Source organism: Salvelinus namaycush, chromosome 22 (genome assembly GCF_016432855.1).
Source record: "Salvelinus namaycush isolate Seneca chromosome 22, SaNama_1.0, whole genome shotgun sequence".
In the NCBI taxonomy this organism is placed as follows: domain Eukaryota; kingdom Metazoa; phylum Chordata; class Actinopteri; order Salmoniformes; family Salmonidae; genus Salvelinus; species Salvelinus namaycush.
In genome coordinates this window covers 2,776,363-2,802,766 of record NC_052328.1, presented here as the reverse complement: position 1 = coordinate 2,802,766, position 26,404 = coordinate 2,776,363, and the positions used below count along the sequence as shown (strand labels likewise).

At 44.3% G+C, this 26,404-nt stretch overlaps 1 protein-coding gene across 2 annotated transcripts in view; it reads right to left on the bottom strand.

The window, feature by feature from the left end:
- Positions 1 to 341: 341 nt before the first annotated feature.
- Positions 342 to 26,404, bottom strand: part of LOC120017466 (DNA-directed RNA polymerase III subunit RPC1) — an 83,370-nt gene continuing 57,307 nt past the window's right edge. The window contains exons 22-31 of one of the 2 annotated variants that reach the window (XM_038960222.1): positions 21,797 to 21,883; positions 21,359 to 21,441; positions 20,654 to 20,824; positions 18,041 to 18,173; positions 14,571 to 14,663; positions 10,982 to 11,146; positions 10,029 to 10,193; positions 9,479 to 9,610; positions 3,604 to 3,736; positions 342 to 1,508 (exon numbers count right to left, since the gene is read on the bottom strand). In XM_038960222.1, the coding sequence (XP_038816150.1) occupies positions 1,360 to 1,508; positions 3,604 to 3,736; positions 9,479 to 9,610; positions 10,029 to 10,193; positions 10,982 to 11,146; positions 14,571 to 14,663; positions 18,041 to 18,173; positions 20,654 to 20,824; positions 21,359 to 21,441; positions 21,797 to 21,883 (1,311 nt within the window). In that variant the 3' untranslated portion in view covers positions 342 to 1,359. The remainder of the gene's footprint in view (positions 1,509 to 3,603; positions 3,737 to 9,478; positions 9,611 to 10,028; positions 10,194 to 10,981; positions 11,147 to 14,570; positions 14,664 to 18,040; positions 18,174 to 20,653; positions 20,825 to 21,358; positions 21,442 to 21,796; positions 21,884 to 26,404) is intronic. The other variant, XM_038960223.1, reaches the window with a different exon arrangement.

Sequence of the window (26,404 nt, the reverse complement as noted above, 5' to 3'; positions counted from 1 at the left end):
AAAAGCCAATTTGTTCGAGGTTTTAGAGAACAGTCACCATATAGTAACCTCACCTTAAGAAACAACAGGGGTGAAGCCTGGGCATCACAGACCATCATATAGTATAGACAGGGTTCATTGTAACCAGGCTCCAGATGGCTCTGTGCTTCAGCCAACTCCTGTCTCAAGGTTGTTCAATCAGTGTCACACCAACCATGAATGGCATAACAAAGCTGTGTGGCAATGACAGTCAGAAGAGTTGGCTCAAGCACATACTTTACAGACCTGTTGAACAGGCTCCTTTCAGCCAGTGAACAACATCAAACCATATTTCTAATCAAATCAGTGACTTCAACGCTTCACTCTTTCCAGCGTCAAACACACTTTATTGTAAATTCAGAAAGGGCAAAGCATGGAACACAAACGGCCAACATAATACAGTGAGTCCACATGAGGCCACGACTAAACAAATAAAAAACAAGTGAACGTCAGTTCTTCCATTGTGGAAGAAGCTGGAGACGTTTTGACAGGCACTTCTCTCTCTGTAGTCCTGTAGAAGAAGTGGTATAAAATAACACAATAAACACAAAGCCAAAAGGAAGATGTTATATGAAGCTTCACGGAGAGAAAACAAAAGCTTCACTTTAAGGCACTCCTTGTGTATGTGCCCCATGCTCTCTTTACTCCATCACACACACACACACACACACACACACACACACACACACACACACACACACACACACACACACACACACACACACACACACACACACACACACACACACACACACACACACACACACTCCTCATCACGTCAACTGTCAATCATTGATAGCAAAATAAGCATAAACAATGATCAGTACAGTAAGGTTTGTGGGGTTGATTCCCAAACGGGTCACATATACTGCAGATGTGCCACTATGTAACTGTAGGTGCCTTTGGATTAAAGCATCTACTAAATGACCATATTATTTTACATTATTAGATGTTGGGTGTGGGACAGACAGAGCCCAGGGTTCTACTGGGACAGACATGAGCCCAGGGTTCTACTGGGACAGACAGAGCCTAGGGTTCTACTGGGACAGACAGAGCCCAGGGTTCTACTGGGACAGACAGAGCCCAGGGTTCTACTGGGACAGACACGAGCCCAGGGTTCTACTTGGACAGACAGAGCCCAGGGTTCTACTTGGACAGACAGAGCCCAGGGTTCTACTTGGACAGACAGAGCCCAGGGTTCTACTGGGACAGACAGAGCCCAGGGTTCTACTGGGACAGACACGAGCCCAGGGTTCTACTTGGACAGACAGAGCCCAGGGTTCTACTGGGACAGACACGAGCCCAGGGTTCTACTGGGACAGACGCCAGCCCAGGGTTCTACTATGTAACCAAGGGGATGTGGAACTCGGCGCTGTCGAAGAGCAGGGGTCTCCTGGGTGGAGTGGGGTCCTTGTCAGCCTTGTGTAAGAGCTTGAACAGTCCTGTACCGATGTTCATGGGGATTCCCATGATGATGCATTCTGATACACCTGGAACAGAGGAGACAGAGACATTCAGATACACCTGGAACCAGAGGAGACAGAGACATTCTGATACACCTGGAACCAGAGGAGACAGAGAGACATTCAGATACACCTGGAACCAGAGGAGACAGAGACATTCAGATACACCTGGAACCAGAGGAGACAGAGACATTCAGATACACCTGGAACCAGAGGAGACAGAGACATTCTGATACACCTGGAACCAGAGGAGACAGAGAGACATTCAGATACACCTGGAACCAGAGGAGACAGAGACATTCAGATACACCTGGAACCAGAGGAGACAGAGACATTCAGATACACCTGGAACCAGAGGAGACAGAGAGACATTCAGATACACCTGGAACCAGAGGAGACAGAGAGACATTCAGATACACCTGGAACCAGAGGAGACAGAGACATTCAGATACACCTGGAACCAGAGGAGACAGAGACATTCAGATACACCTGGAACCAGAGGAGACAGAGACATTCAGATACACCTGGAACCAGAGGAGACAGAGGGACATTCAGATACACCTGGAACCAGAGGAGACAGAGGGACATTCAGATACACCTGGAACCAGAGGAGACAGAGGGACATTCAGATACACCTGGAACCAGAGGAGACAGAGACATTCAGATACACCTGGAACCAGAGGAGACAGAGAGACATTCAGATACACCTGGAACCAGAGGAGACAGAGAGACATTCAGATACACCTGGAACCAGAGGAGACAGAGAGACATTCAGATACACCTGGAACCAGAGGAGACAGAGAGACATTCAGATACACCTGGAACCAGAGGAGACAGAGAGACATTCAGATACACCTGGAACCAGAGGAGACAGAGAGACATTCAGATACACCTGGAACCAGAGGAGACAGAGACATTCAGATACACCTGGAACCAGAGGAGACAGAGACATTCAGATACACCTGGAACCAGAGGAGACAGAGAGACATTCAGATACACCTGGGACCAGAGGAGACAGAGACATTCAGATACACCTGGAACCAGAGGAGACAGAGACATTCAGATACACCTGGAACCAGAGGAGACAGAGACATTCAGATACACCTGGAACCAGAGGAGACAGAGACATTCAGATACACCTGGAACCAGAGGAGACAGAGACATTCAGATACACCTGGAACCAGAGGAGACAGAGACATTCAGATACACCTGGAACCAGAGGAGACAGAGACATTCTGATACACCTGGAACCAGAGGAGACAGAGACATTCAGATACACCTGGAACCAGAGGAGACAGAGACATTCTGATACACCTGGAACCAGAGGAGACAGAGACATTCAGATACACCTGGAACCAGAGGAGACAGTGACATTCTGATACACCTGGAACCAGAGGAGACAGAGACATTCTGATACACCTGGAACCAGAGGAGACAGAGACATTCAGATACACCTGGAACCAGAGGAGACAGAGAGACATTCAGATACACCTGGAACCAGAGGAGACAGAGAGACATTCAGATACACCTGGAACCAGAGGAGACAGAGACATTCAGATACACCTGGAACCAGAGGAGACAGAGGGACATTCAGATACACCTGGAACCAGAGGAGACAGAGGGACATTCAGATACACCTGGAACCAGAGGAGACAGAGACATTCAGATACACCTGGAACCAGAGGAGACAAAGACATTCAGATACACCTGGAACCAGAGGAGACAGAGACATTCAGATACACCTGGAACCAGAGGAGACAGAGACATTCAGATACACCTGGAACCAGAGGAGACAGAGACATTCAGATACACCTGGAACCAGAGGAGACAGAGAGACATTCAGATACACCTGGAACCAGAGAGATTGAGCTCAATCAGCCGTGTCTGGGATTTCTTTCTCAATGACTGGGAATCCGACCTCTCTTCCGTCTCCTCCCCATTCATCTGTAGTGAAAACACTTGACAGGTCGCTCGTTAGTTATTTCAGATCAGTGCAGTGAATGAGAGAAGTCGTGGAAAGGACAGATGTTTTTTTAGACAACTAAAAGCCATTGTAATTCTTTGTTATCAAGTAGCTGTATTTCTGTAATTCTGCTATAGAAAGAGGAAGCCTGCAACTCACCACAGACAGAGTCCTTCTGACCAAAGTACGCAGCATCAAAGAGATGGTCGGCAGTTTTCTCAAAGGACGCCAGCATCAACACACTCTCCTTCATCTTAGCCAGGCCAAACCTGGTGATACCTAGGATCTCACCCTATGGATGGCAAATACATTATCCTATTGCATAACCATATACATTATCCTATTGCATAACCATATACATTATCCTATTGCATAACCATGTCGCATTATGCTACCACATTATCTTATTGCATTATCCCATTACATTATCATGTTTCATATCACTATTACATTATCCTATCACATTATCCAATTGCATAACCCTACTCAATTATCATATCACACAATCTTATTACATTATCATATTGCAAAAACCCTACTACATGATCCTATTGCATATCCATGACATTATCATATTGCATAACCCTATTACTTAAAACCCATTACATATTTGATTATACACACTGTATCCTATCACATACAGAGATTTTATTTTATTAAACAAAATATTTTTATTCGAGCAATTGTATAAGTAAAAAATATATACTGAACAAAAATATATACGCAACATGTAAAGTGTTGGTCCCATGTTTCATGAACTGAACTAGAAGAGCCCCAACATCTTCCATACGTACAAAAAGCTAATTACTCTAAAATGTTGTGCACAAGTTTGTTTTACATCCCTGTTAGAGAGCATTTCTCCTTTGTCAAGATAATCCATTCACCTGACAGGTGTGGCATATCAAGAAGCTGATTAAACAGCATTATCATTACACAGGTGCACCTCGAGCTGGGGACAATAAAAGGCCACTAAAATGTGCATTTTTGTTACACAACGCCACAGATGTTTCAAGTTTTGAGGGAGCGTGCGATTGACATGCAGACTGCAGGAATGTCCACCAGAGTTGTTGCTAGAGAATTTAATGTTCAGTTACTTGAACTCTGAAGCATTTATTTGGGCTGCAATTTCTGAGGCTGGAAACGCTAATGAACTTATCCTCTGCAGCAGACTCTGCTTCTTCCTTTCCTGTGGCGGTCCTCATGAGAGCCAGTTTCATCATAGCACTTGATGGTTACTGCGACTGCACTTGAAGAAACTTTCAAATTTCTTGAAATTTTCCAGATTGACTGACCTGTCTTAAAGTATTGTGCTTATTTGAGCTGTTCTTGACATAATATGGACTTGGTCTTTTACAAAATAGGGCTATCTTCTGTATACCACCCCTATCTTGTCACAACACAACTGATTGGCTCAAACGCACTAAGGAAAAAATTCCACAAATTAACAAGGCACACCTGTTAATTGAAATTCATTCCAGGTGACTACCTCATGAAGCTGGTTGAGAGAATGCCAAGACTGTGCAAAGCTGTCATCAAGGCAAAGGGTGGCTACTTTGAAGAATCTCATATACAGTTGAAGTCGGAAGTTTACATACACTTAGGTTGGAGTCATTAAAACTCATTTTTCAACCACTCCACATATTTCTTGTTAACAAACTATAGTTTTGGCAAGTCGGTTAGGACATCTACTTTGTGCATGACAAGTCATTTTTCCAGCAATTGTTTACAGACAGATTATTTCACTTATAACTCAGTGTATCACAATTGTAGTGGGTCAGAAGTTTACATACACTAAGTAGACTGTGCCTTTAAACAGCTTGGAAAATTCCAGAAAATTATGTCATGGCTTTAGAAGCTTCTGATAGGCTAATTGACATAATTTGAGTCAATAGGAGGTGTACCTGTGGATTTATTTCAAGCCTACCTTCAAACTCAGTGCCTCTTTGCTTGACATTATGGGAAAATCAAAAGAAATCAGCCAAGTTGTAGACCTCCACAACTCTGGTTCAACCTTGGGAGCATTTTCCAAATGCCTGAAGGTACCACGTTCATCTGTACAAACAATAGTATGCAAGTATAAACACCATGGGACCACGCAGCCGTCAAACCGCTCAGGAAGGAGACGCTTTCTGTCTCCTAGAGATGAACGTACGTTGGTGCGAAAGGTGGAAATCAATCCCAGAAAAACAGCAAAGGACCTTGTGAAGATGCTGGAGGAAACAGGTACAAAAGTATCTATATCCACAGTAAACGAGTCCAATATCGACATAACCTGAAAAGCCGCTCAGCAAGGAAGAAGCCACTGCTCCAAAATCACCATAAAAAAGCCAGTCAACGTTTTGCAACTGCACATGGGGACAAAGATTGTACTTTTTGGAGAAATGTCCTCTGGTCTGATGAAACAAAAATAGAACTGTTTGGCCATAATGACCATCGTTATGTTTGGAGTAAAAAGGGGGAGGCTTGCAAGCCAAAGAACACCATCCCAATTGTGAAGCACGGGGGTGGCAGCATCATGTTGTGGGGGTGCTTTGCTGCAGGAGGGACTGGTGCACTTCACAAAATAGATGTCATCATGAGGAAAGAAAATTATGTGGATATATTGAAGCAACATCTCAAGACATCAGTCAGGAAGTTAAAGCTTGGTCACAAATGGGTCTTCCAAATGGACATTGACCCCAAGCATACTTCCAAAGTTGTGGCAAAATGGCTTAAGGACAACAAAGTCAAGGTATTGGAGTGGCCATCTCAAATCTCTGAACCTCAATCCTATAGAAAATGGGCAGAACTGAAAAAGCGTGTGCGAGCAAGGAGGCCTAAAAACCTGACTCAGTTACACCAGCTCTGTCAGGAGGAATGGGCCAAAATTCACCCAATTTATTGTGGGAAGCTTGTGGAAGGCTACCCGAAATGTTTGACCCAAGTTAAACAATTTAAAGGCTATGCTACCAAATACTAATTGAGTGTATGTAAACTTCTGACCCACTGGGAATGTGATGAAAGAAATAAAAGCTTAAATAAATCATTCTCTCTACTATTATTCTGACATTTCACATTCTAAAAAATAAAGTGGTGCTCCTAACTGACCTAAGACAGGGAATTTTTACTAGGATTAAATGTCAGGAATTGTGAAAAACTGAGTTTAAATGTATTTGGCTAACGTGTATGTAAACTTCCGACTTCAACTATAATATAGTTTGATTTGTTTAACACTTTTTTGGTTACTACATGATTCCATATGTGTTATTTAATAGTTTTGATGTCTTCACTATTATTCTATAATGTAGAAAATAGTAAAAAGAAAATAAAAAGCCTTCAATGAGTAGGTGTACAAACAATGTTTTTTTGTGTTTTTAATATATATATATATATATTTTTTTTTGTCCCCAATTTTGTGGTATCCAATTGGTAGCTACAGTCTTGTCCCATCCCCCCGAAACACGACCCCGCCAAGCAGCACTGCTTCTTGACACAATGCCCGCTTAACCCGGAAGCCAGCCGCACCAATGTGTTGGAGGAAACACCGTACACCTGGCGACCGTGTCAGCGTGCACTGCACCCTGCTCGCCACAGGAGTCGTTAGAGAGCGATGGGACAAGGACATCCCTGCCGGCCAAACCCTCCCCTAACCCGGACGACCTGGCCAACCCTCCCCTGGGCCAAACCCTCCCCTAACCCGGACGACGCTGGGCCAAACCCTCCCCTAACCCGGACGACGCTGGGCCAAACCCTCCCCTAACCCGGACGACGCTGGGCCAAACCCTCCCCTAACCCGGACGACGCTGGGCCAAACCCTCCCCTAACCCGGACGACGCTGGGCCAAACCCTCCCCTAACCCGGACGACGCTGGGCCAAACCCTCCCCTAACCCGGACGACGCTGGGCCAAACCCTCCCCTAACCCGGACGACGCTGGGCCAGACCCTCCCCTAACCCGGACGACGCTGGGCCAGACCCTCCCCTAACCCGGACGACGCTGGGCCAGACCCTCCCCTAACCCGGACGACGCTGGGCCAGACCCTCCCCTAACCCGGACGACGCTGGGACAAACCCTCCCCTAACCCGGACGACGCTGGGACAAACCCTCCCCTAACCCGGACGACGCTGGGACAAACCCTCCCCTAACCCGGACGACGCTGAACCAAACCCTCCCCTAACCCGGACGACGCTGGGCCAAACCCTCCCCTAACCCGGACGACGCTGGGCCAAACCCTCCCCTAACCCGGACGACGCTGGGCCAAACCCTCCCCTAACCCGGACGACGCTGGGCCAAACCCTCCCCTAACCCGGACGACGCTGGGCCAAACCCTCCCCTAACCCGGACGACGCTGGGCCAAACCCTCCCCTAACCCGGACGACGCTGGGCCAAACCCTCCCCTAACCCGGACGACGCTGGGCCAAACCCTCCCCTAACCCGGACGACGCTGGGCCAAACCCTCCCCTAACCCGGACGACGCTGGGCCAAACCCTCCCCTAACCCGGACGACGCTGGGCCAAACCCTCCCCTAACCCGGACGACGCTGGGCCAAACCCTCCCCTAACCCGGACGACGCTGGGCCAAACCCTCCCCTAACCCGGATGACGCTTGGCCAAACCCTCCCCTAACCCAGACGACGCTGGGCCAAACCCTCCCCTAACCCGGACGAGCTGGGCCAAACCCTCCCCTAACCCGGACGACGCTGGGCCAAACCCTCCCCTAACCCGGACGACGCTGGGCCAAACCCTCCCCTAACCCGGACGACGCTGGGACAAACCCTCCCCTAACCCGGACGACGCTGGGCCAATTGTGCACCGCCTCATAGGTCTCCCGGTCACGGCCGGCTGCGACACAGCCTGGAATCGAACCAGGATTTGTAATGACACAGCTAGCACTGCGTTGCAGTGCCTTAGACCGCTGTGCCACTTAGGAGGCAGGTGTCCAAACTTTTGACTGGTACTGTATTTCAATGGAAAACATATGTAAAATATGACATTAGCTGAGAGTAGGCCTGCACAGGTTTCTTTAAATTCAATAAATTCAATAAATTCCCAGTTCTTCCAAAAATCCTGGTTGCATGATTCCGGATTTCCTACTTATTACGGGAATCCTCTAACCAGGATTTCCTACTTATTACGGGAATCATCTAACCAGGATTTCCTACTTATTACGGGAATCCTCTAACCAGTATTTCCTACATATTACGGGAATCCTCTAACCAGGATTTCCTACTTATTACGGGAATCCTCTAACCAGGATTTCCAACTTATTACGGGAATCCTCTAACCAGGATTTCCAACTTATTACGGGAATCCTCTAACCAGGATTTCCTACTTATTACGGGAATCCTCTAACCAGGATTTCCTACTTATTACGGGAATCCTCTAACCAGGATTTCCTACTTATTACGGGAATCCTCTAACCAGGATTTCCTACTTATTACGGGAATCCTCTAACCAGGATTTCCTACTTATTACAGGAATCCTCTAACCAGGATTTCCTACTTATTACGGGAATCCTCTAACCAGGATTTCCTACTTATTACGGGAATCCTCTAACCAGGATTTCCTACTTATTACGGGAATCCTCTAACCAGGATTTCCTACTTATTACGGGAATCCTCTAACCAGGATTTCCTACTTATTACGGGAATCCTCTAACCAGGATTTCCTACTTATTACGGGAATCCTCTAACCAGGATTTCCTACTTATTACGGGAATCCTCTAACCAGGATTTCCTACTTATTACGGGAATCCTCTAACCAGGATTTCCTACTTATTACGGGAATCCTCTAACCAGGATTTCCTACTTATTACGGGAATCCTCTAACCAGGATTTCCTACTTATTACGGGAATCCTCTAACCAGGATTTCCTACTTATTACGGGAATCCTCTAACCAGGATTTTGGGAAAACCAGGGAATTTATTGAAAGTTCCAGGAATTGTGCAACCCTGCTGCATCTAAACTGCAAACAGAGCACCTCATCTGTCATCACAAAACAAACCTCACTCAATATTATTTGTCTTTGAATAAAACATTCTCCATCTTTTCACCGACCTTATAGGACATGAGGTCTGCCAGGAGCATGACGTGTCGCCTGTCGATGCTCATACCGTGGTTCACCATGGTGTACTGTATCTCATTGATGATGGTGGACCTAGCAGCCTCGATGCCAAGCGTCTTCTCAACCTGCCAAACAGAGACACAATCAGTTGCTTCTGTTTAGATATGTAAAAAAAAAGAAGGAGAATAGAATTCCAAACTGATGTTTGTAAGATTGATTAGATGGTAGGATAGGAAGAGCAGCTGGGAGACAGAGCAGAGGGAACAGAAATGCGCTCATGCTGGGATCAAACTAGGATCCACGCCGCGGGGACAGTAGATAGTTCTGGAGGAGAGAACAGTCCGTTGGTTCTCGGCACAGAGGCATTGAGGGATTCAATCCATTCATTTAATTAACAAAGTGTCCTCTTCTACAACAACAGTTGTCATTGAGAGAATTGGTTCAGGCCAATCAATGAGACGATCATTTGAAATTCGATCAATAAATGGGACGATAATATGTTGCTGTTTGTTTTTGGAGGAGGGGCTGCTACAGTCTAGTTACCTCATAGGTGTTGTTTGAGGTGGTCCTGTTGCCGTTGACACCGTGGGTTGCCATGACGCTGCGTAGGTTGTCTCCCTCAACCAGCAGCTTGTACTTGTTCTTGCCGGTCTGCTCGTCGATGTGAATGACAGCTCTGGACACCTCGGGGATACCCTGTACCACCACCTAGTAACACCACAGAGACAGGGAGAGAAGAGAGAGGGAGGAGAGAGGGAGGAGAGAGGGAGGAGAGAGGGAGGAGAGAGGACAGAGACAGAAGAGAGAGACGGAGGAGAGAGGGAGGAGAGAGGACAGAGACAGAAGAGAGAGAGGGGACAGAGAGAGGACAGAGACAGAAGAGAGAGAGGGAGGAGAGAGGGGACAGAGAGAGGACAGAGACAGAAGAGAGAGAGGGGACAGAGACAGAAGAGGGGACAGAGAGAGGGAGGAGAGAGGGAACAGAGAGGGAGGAGAGGAGAGAGGGGACAGAGAGGGAGGAGAGAGGGGACAGAGAGAGGGAGGAGAGCGGGGACAGAGAGAGGGAGGAGAGAGGGGACAGAGAGGGGGAGGAGAGAGGGGAGGGAGAGAGGGAGGAGAGAGGGGACAGAGAGGGAGGAGACAGGGAAGAGAGAGGGGGAGGAAAGGAGAGAGGAGAGAAGAGACAGAGAGGGGGAGGAAAGGAAAGAGGGGACACACTATAATGAACTGTACAGAGGTCTTGGCAGCATTACCCGCCCGGTGAATTCTATGCATTTCTAATCATAAAGCCCTTGTTGATATCATGAAAGAAACAATTCACTAAAATAATCCATGGTGAGACCTGCCTGAAGACCAACACAAGATTAACATGTTTAGTTCAATACTTTAGACCAGAGCCCCAGTCAAAAGTGGTGCACTATATATAGGGAATATGGGCCCTGGTCAAAAGTAGTGCGCTGAATAGGGTGCCATTTGGGACGCAGCGTTACTCTTACCTTGGGCAGGTTATCCTTTAGAGACTGGAGGACGTAGTACATGGAGCTCTTGCTGTTTTCCCTGGGAGATACACAGACCACTGCCTCCCCGTGTACAGCTATGTCTCCAGGCTTCACTCTCAGCTTAGACATGCAGATAGAGTAGCGGACTGTCTCTGCATTTACCTGTGGAGAGAGAGACAGACATAAATAGATAGAGAGTCAGAGAAAGCAGAGAGCAGAGAGAGAATGCAGAGAGAGAAAGAGACAGAGACAGAGAGAGACATGCAGAGAGAGAGAGAAAGAGACAGAGAGAGACATGCAGAGAGAGCAGAGAGAGAAAGAGACAGAGAGAGAATGCAGAGAGAGCAGAGAGAGAAAGAGACAGAGAGAGAATGCAGAGAGAGAGCAGAGAGAGAAAGAGACAGAGAGAGACATGCAGAGAGAGAGCAGAGAGAGAAAGAGACAGAGAGAGACATGCAGAGAGAGAGCAGAGAGAAAGAGAGAGAGAGACATGCAGAGAGAGAGCAGAGAGAAAGAGAGAGAGAGACATGCAGAGAGAGCAGAGAGAGAAAGAGACAGAGAGAGACATGCAGAGAGAGAGCAGAGAGAGAAAGAGAGAGAGAGACATGCAGAGAGAGAGCAGAGAGAGAAAGAGACAGAGAGAGACATGCAGAGAGAGAGCAGAGAGAGAAAGAGACAGAGAGAGACATGCAGAGAGAGAGCAGAGAGAGAAAGAGACAGAGAGAGACATGCAGAGAGAGAGCAGAGAGAGAAAGAGACAGAGAGAGACATGCAGAGAGACATGCAGAGAGAGAGCAGAGAGAGAGAGCAGAGAGAGAGAGCAGAGAGAGAGACAGAGAGAGACATGCAGAGAGAGAGAGAGCAGAGAGAGAAAGACATGCAGAGAGAGAGCAGAGAGAGAGAGAGAGAGAGAGACAGTTGAACAGTCAAACATCTCAGGCTTCTCTACAGTGAGTTGGGATGGATGGAACTACGGGACGACCTGCCTGATTACTAGTTTAGTCAGGCAGGTCACGCTACAGTATAAAACAGCCCTTTCATTTAAAACCCACCGTTTAAAGAACAATCCAATGCTCAATTAGTGTGAAGAAAAGCTCTGCTCTCTGTGGAGCTGCATCCTTCTACTCGTCAAACTGACAAAGAAACAACTGTCTGACTTCCTGTCTAAACTGACAAAGTCAGACTGTCTGTCTGACTTCCTGTCTAAACTGACAAAGTCAGACTTCCTGTCTAAACTGACAAAGTCAGACTGTCTGTCTGACTTCCTGTCTAAACTGTCTGTCTGACTTCCTGTCTAAACTGACAAAGTCAGACTTCCTGTCTAAACTGACAAAGTCAGACTGTCTGTCTGACTTCCTGTCTAAACTGTCTGTCTGACTTCCTGTCTAAACTGTCTGTCTGACTTCCTGTCTAAACTGTCTGTCTGACTTCCTGTCTAAACTGACAAAGTCAGACCTGGGACAAAACAGACTAAGAAACCTTTTCCTCTAAAATGTCACCTGATAAAGATCAAAGGCAGGTGTCCTGAAACCAAAACAGTTTATTTCCTCTCATCCCTCCCAGTAGTTCACACCAATACACATAGAATTGATAAAATAGGCATATAGAAATATAATGAATATAGTCACTAGAATGAATAATCACATAGAATTAGAATAAATATACACTACATGACCAAAAGTATGTGGACACCTGCTCGTCGAACATCTCATTCCTAAATCATGGGCCTTAATTTGGAGTTGGTCTCCCCTTTGCTGCTATAATAGCCTCCACTCTTCTGGGAAGGCTTTCCACTAGATGTTGGAACATTGCTGCAGGGACTTGCTTCCATTCAGCCACAACAGCATTAGTGAGGTCGGGCACTGATGTTGGGCGATTAGGACTGGCTCCCAGTCGGCATTCTAATTTATCCCAAAGGTTTTTGATGGGGTTGAGGTCAGGGCTCTGTGCAGGCCAGTCAAGTACTTCAACACAGATCGCGACAATCCATTTCTGTATGGACCTCGCTTTGTGCACGTGGACATTGTCATGCTGAAACAGGAAAGGGCCTTCCCCAAACTGTTGCCACAAAGTTGGAAGCACAGAATCGTCTAGAATGTCATTGTATGCTGTAGCGTTAAGATTTCCCTTCACTGGAACTAAGGGGCCTAGCCCGAACCATGAAATACAGCTCCAAACCATTATTCCTCCTCCACCAAACTTTACAGTTGGCACTATGCATTCAGGGAGGTAGCATTCTCCTGGCATCCGCCAAACCCAGATTCTTCCGTCGGACTGCCAGATGGTGAAGCGTGATTCATCACTCCAGAGAACGCGTTTCCACTGCTCCAGAGTCCAATGGCGGCGAGCTTTACACCGCTCCAGAGTCCAATGGCTGCGAGCTTTACACCACTCCAGTCCAATGGCGGCGAGCTTTACACCACTCCAGTCCAATGGCGGCGAGCTTTACACCACTCCAGTCCAATGGCGGCGAGCTTTACACCACTCCAGTCCAATGGCGGCGAGCTTTACACCACTCCAGTCCAATGGCGGCGGGCTTTACACCACTCCAGTCCAATGGCGGCGGGCTTTACACCACTCCAGTCCAATGGCGGCGAGCTTTACACCACTCCAGTCCAATGGCGGCGAGCTTTACACCACTCCAGCCGACGCTTGTTATTGCGCATGGTGATCTTAGGCTCGGAAACCCATTTCATGAAGCTCCCGACGAACAGTTATTGTGCTGACGTTTCTTCCAGTGGCAGTTTGGAACTCGGTAGTGATTGTTTATCAAAGAAATTTGATAAACTGACTTGTTGGAAAGGTGGCATCCTATGACGGTGCCACGTTGAAAGTCACTGAGCTCTTCAGTAAGCCAATGTTTGTCTATGGAGATTGCATGTGCTCGATTGTATACCCGTCAGCAACGGGTGTGGCTGAAATAGCCAAATCCAATCATTTGAAGGGGTGTCCACATACTTTTGTAATATAGTGTAGTCAATAGAATGACTAGAATAGTCATATAGAATTAGAATGACTAGAATAGTCATATAGAATTAGAATGACTAGAATAGTCATATAGAATTAGAATGACTAGAATAGTCATATAGAATTAGAATGACTAGAAAAGTCATATAGAATTAGAATGACTAGAATAGTCATATAGAATTAGAATGACTAGAATAGTCATATAGAATTAGAATGACTAGAAAAGTCATATAGAATTAGAATGACTAGAAAAGTCATATAGAATTAGAATGACTAGAAAAGTCATATAGAATTAGAATGACTAGAAAAGTCATATAGAATTAGAATGACTAGAAAAGTCATATAGAATTAGAATGACTAGAAAAGTCATATAGAATTAGAATGACTAGAATAGTTATATAGAAATAGAATGAATAAAAATAGTCATATAGAATTAGAATGACTAGAATAGTCATATAGAATTAGAATGACTAGAAAAGTCATATAGAATTAGAATGACTAGAATAGTTATATAGAAATAGAATGAATAAAAATAGTCATGAAAAATAAGGAATAGACTATCATAGAATAATATAACAATAGAATGACTAGAACAGTGTCTGTATTTCTATGTTGGTACCTCTAGTCGTAGCAGTCTGATCCTCTCCAGTGACAGCTTGACCAGAATGAAACAGTCGTCTGGCAGAAACACCTCTTCAATGTACTCTGAAATCTGTCAGGGAAAGAGTCCGATATGTATTCAATCACGGCAAACATAGATGTTCTGTTGTCATGGCAGAACGGTGTTATTTGATTTTCAAGTACACAGTAAGTACACAGTGTGTTTTGCAGTAGCCAGTATTTCAAACCGAGTGTTATGCGTTGTGTATTTGAAATGACAGGGTTGTTTTTGGTAACATCTCTGCTAGATTATTATAGTCTAAATGCCATCCTAATAGTTACATTAAACTTTGAAAAGGGAGGGGAAGTTTGTAACTATAAAAAGCAATCAAACTTTCAAACTTTCAATACTAATCCTTGAATGGTGAATAATGAACAGACATCCTGTGAGGTGAGAGATAGTGCTAAGTACTCAAGTCAGCTAGCGGAGCTCAGGCTAAAGGCCAGCTAGCGGAGCTCAGGCTAAAGGCCAGCTAGCGGAGCTCAGGCTAAAGGCCAGCTAGCGGAGCTCAGGCTAAAGGCCAGCTAGCGGAGCTGAGGCTAAAGGCCAGCTAGCGGAGCTCAGGCTAAAGGCCAGCTAGCGGAGCTCAGGCTAAAGGCCAGCTAGCGGAGCTCAGGCTAAAGGCCAGCTAGCGGAGCTCAGGCTAAAGGCCAGCTAGCGGAGCTCAGGCCAGCTAGCGGAGCTCAGGCTAAAGGCCAGCTAGCGGAGCTCAGGCTAAAGGCCAGCTAGCGGAGCTCAGGCTACAGGCCAGCTAGCGGAGCTCAGGCTAAAGGCCAGCTAGCGGAGCTCAGGCTACAGGCCAGCTAGCGGAGCTCAGGCTAAAGGCCAGCTAGCGGAGCTGAGGCTAAAGGCCAGCTAGCGGAGCTCAGGCTAAAGGCCAGCTAGCGGAGCTCAGGCCAGCTAGCGGAGCTCAGGCCAGCTAGCGGAGCTCAGGCCAGCTAGCGGAGCTCAGGCTAAAGGCCAGCTAGCGGAGCTCAGGCTACAGGCCAGCTAGCGGAGCTCAGGCTAAAGGCCAGCTAGCGGAGCTCAGGCTAAAGGCCAGCTAGCGGAGCTCAGGCTAAAGGCCAGCTCGATTGTCTGTCAGATAGTTACACCAATAACTGCAGAGTGAAATTCTCTTTAGAGCTCAACATCCTCCACTTCTACACAGAAGTGACAGTTGAAACACTGATCAATGCACTTAGTCCATATCAGCTAAGTTAGACTTGTTTTAGCCTTGGTTTCTCTGCTACCGCACGGCAAGCGGTACCGGAGCACCAAGTCTAGGTCCAAGAGGCTTCTAAACAGCTTCTACCCCCCAAGCCATCAGACTCCTGAACATCTAATCAAATGGCTACCCAGACTATATGCATCCCCACACTCGTCTACGCTGCTGCTACTCTGTTATTATCTATGCATAGTCACTTTAAAAACTCTACCTACATGTACATATTACCTCAATTATCTTGACACCGGTGCCCCCGCACATTGACTCTGTACCGGTACCCCCTATATATACCCCCGCTATTGTTATTTACTTCTGCTCTTTAATTATTTGTTATTTTTATCTCTTACTTTTTTTTTAAGGTATTTTCTTAAAACTGTATTGTTGGTTCAGGGCTCGTAAGTAAGCATTTCACTGTAAGGTCTACTACACCTGTTGTATTTGGCGCATGTGACAAATAGAATTTGATTTGAATGTGAGAGCCTGTCAGCATTCTATGGAACCATGGTGTGAATTATAGTGATCCATAAGCATTCTCACTTCTTACACATCATTCACATCTATCACTCCAGTATTAATGCTAATTCACATCTATCACCCCAGTATTAATGCTAATTCACATCTATCACTCCAGTATTAATGCTAATTCACATCTATCACTCCAGTATTAATGCTAATTCACATCTATCACTCCAATAGTAATGCTAATTCACATCTATCACTCCAGTATTAATGCTAATTCACATCTATCACTCCAATAGTAATGCTAATTCACATCTATCACTCCAGTATTAATGCTAATTCACATCTATCACTCCAGTATTAATGCTAATTCACATCTATCACTCCAATAGTAATGCTAATTCACATCTATCACTCCAATAGTAATGCTAATTCACATCTATCACTCCAGTATTAATGCTAATTCACATCTATCACTCCAGTATTAATGCTAATTCACATCTATCACTCCAATAGTAATGCTAATTCACATCTATCACTCCAGTATTAATGCTAATTCACATCTATCACTCCAGTATTAATGCTAATTCACATCTATCAATCCAATAGTAATGCTAATTCACATCTATCACTCCAGTATTAATGCAAATTCACATCTATCACTCCAGTATTAATGCTAATTCACATCTATCAATCCAATAGTAATGCAAATTCACATCTATCACTCCAGTATTAATGCTAATTCACATCTATCAATCCAATAGTAATGCTAATTCACATCTATCACTCCAGTATTAATGCAAATTCACATCTATCACTCCAGTATTAATGCTAATTCACATCTATCAATCCAATAGTAATGCAAATTCACATCTATCACTCCAGTATTAATGCTAATTCACATCTATCACTCCAGTATTAATGCAAATTCACATCTATCACTCCAGTATTAATGCTAATTCACATCTATCACTCCAATAGTAATGCTAATTCACATCTATCAATCCAATAGTAATGCTAATTCACATCTATCACTCCAGTATTAATGCAAATTCACATCTATCACTCCAGTATTAATGCTAATTCACATCTATCAATCCAATAGTAATGCTAATTCACATCTATCACTCCAGTATTAATGCAAATTCACATCTATCACTCCAGTATTAATGCTAATTCACATCTATCAATCCAATAGTAATGCTAATTCACATCTATCACTCCAGTATTAATGCTAATTCACATCTATCACTCCAGTATTAATGCTAAGTTGTCATTATTTTCACCTCTATGGCCTATTTATTGCCTACCTCCCTACTCTTCTACATTTGCACACACTGTAGATAGATTTTTTAATATTTTTCTTTTCTTTTGTGTTATTGACTTTACGTTTGTTTGTGTAACTCTGTGTTGTTTGTGTCGCACTGCTTTGCTTTATCTTGGCCAGGTCGCAGTTGTAAATGAGAACATGTTCTCAACTGGCCTACCTGGTTAAATAAAGGTGAAATAAATAAAAATAAAAATGTAGTATTGAACTGTAGTGCTGAGCATGATGACAGAATCACACACGTATTCCAAACAGCACAACGCACAGCAACCTGCGGAGCGGGAATCATTCCACCGTGTGACTCATTATGTTGTGGAGAAAAGGGGACATTACAGTGGTGACAGATTGTACCTGTAGAGTAGTTATAAAACATGTTGAATAGCGAGCTACCTCTCCCAGAAGGGTCTTTTCATTACAGTGGTGACCAGATTGTACCTGTAGAGTAGTTATAAGACATGTTGAATAGCGAGCTACCTCTCCCAGAAGGGTCTTTTCAATCCTTCCTTTCACCAGTCGGCCAAAGTCTGCATCGTCGTCAACATCCAAGTGAGCGCTGATTATAGGTGTGCTGATGGGAACACAGAAGAAGCCTTTTAAAGGTTTGTGTCATTCTGAATAGAGTGGCATTTAAAATGGATGGGTACTGCTCATTGTTTGGCGAAGCCTCTCTTATCTCTGTATCTCTCCCTGCCTCTCTCTTCTGCATCTCTCTCCCTGCCTCTCTCTTCTGCTCCCTCTCCCTGCCTCTCTCTTCTGCTCCCTCTCCCTCCCTCGCTCTTCTGCTCCCTCTCCCTCCCTCGCTCTTCTGCTCCCTCTCCCTCCCTCGCTCTTCTGCTCCCTCTCCCTCCCTCGCTCTTCTGCTCCCTCTCTCTGTATCTCTCCCTCCCTCGCTCTTCTGCTCCCTCCCTTGCTTTGTATCTCCCTCCCTCTCTCTTCTGCTCCCTCTCTGAATCTCTCTCCCTCCCTCCCTCGCTCTTCTGCTCTCTCTCTGAATCTCTCTCCCTCCCTCTCTCTCTCTGAATCTCTCTCCCTCCCTCTGAATCTCTCTCTCTCTCTCTCTCTCTGAATCTCTCTCTCTCTCTCTGAATCTCTCTCTCTCTCTCCCTCTCTCTCTGAATCTCTCTCTCTCTCTCTGAATCTCTCTCTCTCTCTCTCTCTGAATCTCTCTCTCTCTCTCTCCCTCTCTCTCTGAATCTCTCTCTCTCTCCCTCTCTCTCTGAATCTCTCTCCCTCCCTCTCTCTCTCCCTCTCTCTCTCTCTCTCTCTCTCCCTCCCTCCCTCTCTCTCCCTCCCTCTGAATCTCTCTCCCTCCCTCTGAATCTCTCTCCCTCCCTCTGAATCTCTCTCCCTCCCTCTGAATCTCTCTCCCTCCCTCTGAATCTCTCTCCCTCCCTCCCTCTGAATCTCCCTCCCTCCCTCCCTCTCTCTGAATCTCCCTCCCTCCCTCTCTCTCTCTGACTCTCCCTCCCTCCCTCTCTCTCTCTGAATCTCCCTCCCTCCCTCCCTCTCTCTGAATCTCCCTCCCTCCCTCTCTCTCTCTGAATCTCCCTCCCTCCCTCCCTCTCTCTGAATCTCCCTCCCTCCCTCTCTCTGAATCTCCCTCCCTCTCTGAATCTCCCTCCCTCTCTGAATCTCCCTCCCTCTCTGAATCTCCCTCCCTCTCTGAATCTCCCTCCCTCTCTGAATCTCCCTCCCTCTCTGAATCTCCCTCCCTCTCTGAATCTCCCTCCCTCCCTCTCTCTGAATCTCTCTCCCTCCCTCTCTCTGAATCTCTCTCCCTCCCTCTCTCTGAATCTCTCTCCCTCCCTCTCTCTGAATCTCTCTCCCTCCCTCTCTCTGAATCTCTCTCCCTCCCTCTCTCTGAATCTCTCTCCCTCCCTCTCTCTGAATCTCTCTCCCTCCCTCTCTCTGAATCTCTCTCCCTCCCTCTCTCCCTCTGAATCTCTCTCCCTCCCTCTCTCCCTCTGAATCTCTCTCTCTCCCTCCCTCCCTCCCTCTGAATCTCTCTCTCTCCCTCCCTCCCTCCCTCTGAATCTCTCTCCCTCCCTCCCTCCCTCTCTCCCTCTGAATCTCTCTCTCTCCCTCCCTCCCTCCGAATCTCTCTCCCTCCCTCCCTCTGAATCTCTCTCCCTCCCTCCCTCTCTCCCTCCCTCTCTCTGAATCTCTCCCTCCCTCCCTCCCTCTGAATCTCTCTCCCTCCCTACCTCCCTCTGAATCTCTCTCCCTCCCTACCTCCCTCTGAATCTCCCTCCCTCCCTCCCTCTGAATCTCCCTCCCTCCCTCTCTCCCTAATGTGTATTCATTCTTCTCCAGGATTCTCTCCGGGCCGTGTGATTAGGACACGGAGCAGAATAACTACCGGCTGACGGGGGAAACATCACAGCTGGGCACTGTGATTGGAAGAACCTTCTTGGCTGTCTAGTCATGTAGAAGCAGACACCAATCAGAGCTAATGGAACACGGCGCCCGGCGGTCCGCTCTGAAGGACCCCGGCTGGGTCCAAACAGCACCCTATTCCCTATACAGGGCTCTGGTCAAAAGTAGTGCACTATGTAAGGAATAGGATACCATTTGGGATTCAGACGTATTCCCGTTCAGTCAGGGAGACAAGGAAGAATTTGGATGAGAACTATTTATCTTTCTGTTTTTAGGTTTTATGCTTCAGGGTGAAATTGATTGAATGTGAACTTCTCCTAGTAACTTGTAACAATGAGCAAGTCTTCATGATCCTTCTACTAGAATAGTCTGGAGAGAAAAGCGAGAGGATAAAGAGAGACTTCTCCAAGTCCAGCTCTGACTCACATCTGATGTTGACTGACCATCCTAAACCAGGTCCATCTGGACCGCGAAGCCAGTTCCACTGCTGATTTTCATTCTTCCTCTCTAATCAAATACTGATTTATACTTGGGACACCGGGCGGGTACAATTAATGATCCTTTAGAACAGCAAACCAGCAGTACTCTGGACCTCCAGGCTCGGATCTGGATCCTCCTGTCCTAAAGCCATTTAAAAAAGGAGCTTAATAAGGGCTTTGACCCCCGACCCACCTGATGTTCTTGGAGGCGTTGATGATCTCCTTGATGCGTGGGACCCCCAGGGTGATGTTCATGGAGGCTACCCCAGCAAAGTGGAAGGTTTTCAGGGTCATCTGGGTGCCAGGCTCCCCAATGCTCTGGGCACACAGGGCCCCTACGGCTGAGCCCGGCTCCATCTGAGCTCTGGGGACACAGACATGTAGGATGAATGGGTAAAGTGTTACCTACCGGGGGTTCAAACCTGGGTTGACCCGCTGAGCTAAAGGACTAAGCATTAGCTTGGGGAGCTAACAAAAGTATTCAGACAGATAGGATTGAGACATAGGATCAATGGGCATAGTGTGTCCTACGGGGATGTTCAACACAAGTCTCCCAAGATTCTCCTAGGCATTAGCTTGGGGATCGAACACAAGTCTTCCAAGTCTCAAGCAAGGTTACTTATCACTCCATTAACACAACCATCTGTGAGCAGTGACCCCCACAGACACAACCATCTGTGAGCAGTGACCACCACAGACACAACCATCTGTGAGCAGTGACCACCACAGACACAACCATCTGTGAGCAGTGACCCCCACAGACACAACCATCTGTGAGCAGTGACCCCCACAGACACAACCATCTGTGAGCAGTGACCCCCACAGACACAACCATCTGTGAGCAGTGACCCCCACAGACACAACCATCTGTGAGCAGTGACCACCACAGATACAGTACCTCATGTACTTGTCCCTGCAGGTCTCCAGAAACTTCTCTAGCTGGCTGGGAGTGATGCGATCCAACTGATACAGGACTCTGGGCTGAAACAGAGAGACAGAGACAGAGACAGAGACAGAGAGAGACAGAGAGAGCGACCGTGAGCAAGAGGATTTACACTGAGATTTACAGTTACAGGGCAAGTAGCGTTCTAAAAAATCCTCTTCCTTCGACCAATCGGTTAAAATTGCGAGCCCTTATTTTGTAGTGATTAGACAAGTTTTATATGGTAATATTGCACTGCTCTTACTGTTTTATGCAGTAATAGTGCAGTGATGAGTCAGATTTGCAAGTGCTCGCATGATATAAAGGAAATAGCTAAATCCCGGATGGACTGCTTGAAAGAGAGATGTCATTGTCATTGTGACTGTGTTAAATGTAAAGGATGAAAAGGTCTACCTCTGTGGTGCCATTGTCGTTGATGCCGTATTTGTCCCTGGTCTTCTTGATTTTCTCAGATGTAGCCTTGATGAACTTCTTGATCTCCTTTGGTTGGGAGAGATAAAGGGAGAGAGAGTGAGAGAGACAGTGATAGATAAAGGGAGAGAGAGCGCCATGTCAATAACAGCCATTATAAGATGTCAATAATTCACTCCTGCTGAGACGTAAAAACACTTTAGAAACCCAGTGGAAAAATACAATTTATTAAATAAATAAAAAGAGTACTGTTAATTCTCATCAGGAAAAGCTGGTAGAAATGACGGTTAAAAAGTGGTTCTAAAGTGATGCTGTAAAGTGGTTCTAAAGTGATGGTTGTAAAGTGGTTCTAAAGTCATGGATGTAATGGTTGTAAAGTGGTTCTAAAGTGATGGTTGTAATGGTTAAAAAGTGGTTCTAAAGTGATGGATGTAATTGTTGTAAAGTAGTTCTAAAGTGATGGATGTAAAGTGGTTCTAAAGTGATGCTGTAAAGTGGTTCTAAAGTGATGGTTGTAAAGTGGTTCTAAAGTGATGGTTGTAAAGTGATGGTTGTAAAGTGGTTCTAAAGTGATGGTTGTAATGGTTGTAAAGTGGTTCTAAAGTGATGGTTGTAAAGTGGTTCTAAAGTGATGGTTGTAATGGTTGTAAAGTGGTTCTAAAGTGATGGTTGTAATGGTTCTAAAGTGGTTCTAAAGTGATGGTTGTAATGGTTGTAAAGTGGTTCTAAAGTGATGGTTGTAAAGTGGTTGTAAAGTGATGGTTGTAATGGTTGTAAAGTGGTTCTAAAGTGATGGTTGTAATGGCTGTAAAGTGGTTCTAAAGTGATGGTTGTAAAGTGGTTCTAAAGTGATGGTTGTAAAGTGGTTCTAAAGTGATGGTTGTAATGGTTTAAAGTGGTTCTAAAGTGATGGTTGTAAAGTGGTTCTAAAGTGGTTCTAAAGTGATGGTTGTAATGGTTGTAAAGTGGTTCTAAAGTGATGGTTGTAATGGTTGTAAAGTGGTTCTAAAGTGATGGTTGTAATGGTTGTAAAGTGGTTCTAAAGTGATGGATGTAATGGTTGTAAAGTGGTTCTAAAGTGATGGTTGTAATGGTTGTAAAGTGGTTCTAAAGTGATGGATGTAATGGTTGTAAAGTGGTTCTAAAGTGATGGATGTAATAGTTGTAAAGTGGTTGTAAAGTGATGGTTGTAATGGTTGTAAAGTGGTTCTAAAGTGATGGTTGTAATGGTTGTAAAGTGGTTCTAAAGTGATGGTTCTAAAGTGATGGTTGTAATGGTTGTAAAGTGGTTCTAAAGTGATGGTTGTAAAGTGGTTCTAAAGTGATGGTTGTAATGGTTGTAAAGTGGTTCTAAAGTGATGGTTGTAATGGTTCTAAAGTGGTTCTAAAGTGATGGTTGTAATGGTTGTAAAGTGGTTCTAAAGTGATGGTTGTAAAGTGGTTGTAAAGTGATGGTTGTAATGGTTGTAAAGTGGTTCTAAAGTGATGGTTGTAATGGTTGTAAAGTGGTTCTAAAGTGATGGTTGTAAAGTGGTTCTAAAGTGATGGTTGTAAAGTGGTTCTAAAGTGATGGTTGTAAAGTGGTTCTAAAGTGATGGTTGTAAAGTGGTTCTAAAGTGATGGTTGTAAAGTGGTTCTAAAGTGATGGTTGTAATGGTTTAAAGTGGTTCTAAAGTGATGGTTGTAAAGTGGTTCTAAAGTGGTTCTAAAGTGATGGTTGTAATGGTTGTAAAGTGGTTCTAAAGTGATGGTTGTAATGGTTGTAAAGTGGTTCTAAAGTGATGGTTGTAATGGTTGTAAAGTGGTTCTAAAGTGATGGATGTAATAGTTGTAAAGTGGTTCTAAAGTGATGGATGTAAAGTGGTTCTAAAGTGATGGTTAAAATGGTTGTAAAGTGGTTCTAAAGTGATGGTTGTAATGGTTGTAAAGTGGTTCTAAAGTGATGGTTGTAATGGTTGTAAAGTGGTTCTAAAGTGATGGTTGTAATGGTTGTAAAGTGGTTCTAAAGTGATGGTTGTAAAGTGATGGTTGTAAAGTCGTTCTAAAGTGATGGTTGTAATGGTTGTAAAGTGGTTCTAAAGTGATGGTTGTAATGGTTGTAAAGTGGTTCTAAAGTGATGGTTCTAAAGTGATGGTTGTAAAGTGATGGTTGTAAAGTGGTTCTAAAGTGATGGTTGTAATGGTTGTAAAGTGGTTCTAAAGTGATGGTTGTAAAGTGGTTCTAAAGTGATGGTTGTAATGGTTGTAAAGTGGTTCTAAAGTGATGGTTGTAATGGTTGTAAAGTGGTTCTAAAGTGATGGTTGTAAAGTGGTTCTAAAGTGATGGATGTAATGGTTGTAAAGTGGTTCTAAAGTGATGGTTGTAATGGTTGTAAAGTGGTTCTAAAGTGATGGTTGTAAAGTGATGATTGTAAAGTGGTTCTAAAGTGATGGTTGTAATGGTTGTAAAGTGGTTCTAAAGGGATGGTTGTAAAGTGATGATTGTAAAGTGGTTCTAAAGTGATGGTTGTAAAGTGATGACTGTAAAGTGGTTCTAAAGTGATGGTTGTAAAGTGATGATTGTAAAGTGGTTCTAAAGTGATGGTTGTAAAGTGATGATTGTAAAGTGGTTCTAAAGTGATGGTTGTAAAGTGGTTCTAAAGTGATGGTTGTAATGGTTGTAAAGTGGTTCTAAAGTGATGGTTGTAATGGTTGTAAAGTGGTTCTAAAGTGATGGTTGTAATGGTTGTAAAGTGGTTCTAAAGTGATGGTTGTAAAGTGGTTCTAAAGTGATGGATGTAATGGTTGTAAAGTGGTTCTAAAGTGATGGTTGTAAAGTGATGATTGTAAAGTGGTTCTAAAGTGATGGTTGTAAAGTGGTTCTAAAGTGGTTCTAAAGTGATGGTTGTAAAGTGGTTCTAAAGTGATGGTTGTAATGGTTGTAAAGTGGTTCTAAAGTGATGGTTAAAATGGTTGTAAAGTGGTTCTAAAGTGATGGTTGTAATGGTTGTAAAGTGGTTCTAAAGTGATGGTTGTAATGGTTGTAAAGTGGTTCTAAAGTGATGGTTGTAAAGTGGTTCTAAAGTGATGGTTGTAAAGTGGTTCTAAAGTGATGGATGTAATGGTTGTAAAGTGGTTCTAAAGTGATGGTTGTAAAGTGATGATTGTAAAGTGGTTCTAAAGTGATGGTTGTAAAGTGATGATTGTAAAGTGGTTCTAAAGTGATGGTTGTAATGGTTGTAAAGTGGTTCTAAAGTGATGGTTGTAAAGTGATGATTGTAAAGTGGTTCTAAAGTGATGGTTGTAATGGTTGTAAAGTGGTTCTAAAGTGATGTTGTAATGGTTGTAAAGTGGTTCTAAAGTGATGTTGTAATGGTTGTAAAGTGGTTATAAAGTGATGGTTGTAAAGTGATGATTGTAAAGTGGTTCTAAAGTGATGGTTGTAAAGTGGTTCTAAAGTGATGGTTGTAATGGTTGTAAAGTGGTTCTAAAGTGATGGTTGTAATGGTTGTAAAGTGGTTCTAAAGTGATGGTTGTAAAGTGATGATTGTAAAGTGGTTCTAAAGTGATGGTTGTAAAGTGGTTCTAAAGTGATGGTTGTAATGGTTGTAAAGTGGTTCTAAAGTGATGGTTGTAATGGTTGTAAAGTGGTACTAAAGTGATGTTGTAATGGATGTAAAGTGGTTCTAAAGTGATGGTTGTAATGGATGTAAAGTGGTTCTAAAGTGATGGTTGTAATGGTTGTAAAGTGGTTCTAAAGTTATGGTTGTAAAGTGATGGTTGTAAAGTGGTTCTAAAGTGATGGTTGTAAAGTGGTTCTAAAGTGATGGTTCTAAAGTGATGGTTGTAAAGTGATGGTTGTAAAGTGGTTCTAAAGTGATGGTTGTATTGGTTGTAAAGTGGTTCTAAAGTGATGGATGTAATGGTTGTAAAGTGGTTCTAAAGTGATGGTTGTAAAGTGATGGTTGTAAAGTGGTTCTAAAGTGATGGTTGTAATGGTTGTAAAGTGGTTCTAAAGTGATGGTTGTAAAGTGGTTCTAAAGTGATGGTTGTAAAGTGGTTCTAAAGTGATGGATGTAATGGTTGTAAAGTGGTTCTAAAGTGATGGTTGTAAAGTGATGATTGTAAAGTGGTTCTAAAGTGATGGTTGTAAAGTGATGATTGTAAAGTGGTTCTAAAGTGATGGTTGTAATGGTTGTAAAGTGGTTCTAAAGTGATGGTTGTAATGGTTGTAAAGTGGTTCTAAAGTGATGGTTGTAAAGTGATGATTGTAAAGTGGTTCTAAAGTGATGGTTGTAAAGTGGTTCTAAAGTGATGGTTGTAATGGTTGTAAAGTGGTTCTAAAGTGATGGTTGTAATGGTTGTAAAGTGGTTCTAAAGTGATGTTGTAATGGTTGTAAAGTGGTTCTAAAGTGATGTTGTAATGGTTGTAAAGTGGTTCTAAAGTGATGTTGTAATGGTTGTAAAGTGGTTCTAAAGTGATGGTTGTAAAGTGATGATTGTAAAGTGGTTCTAAAGTGATGGTTGTAAAGTGGTTCTAAAGTGATGGATGTAATGGTTGTAAAGTGGTTCTAAAGTGATGGTTGTAAAGTGATGATTGTAAAGTGGTTC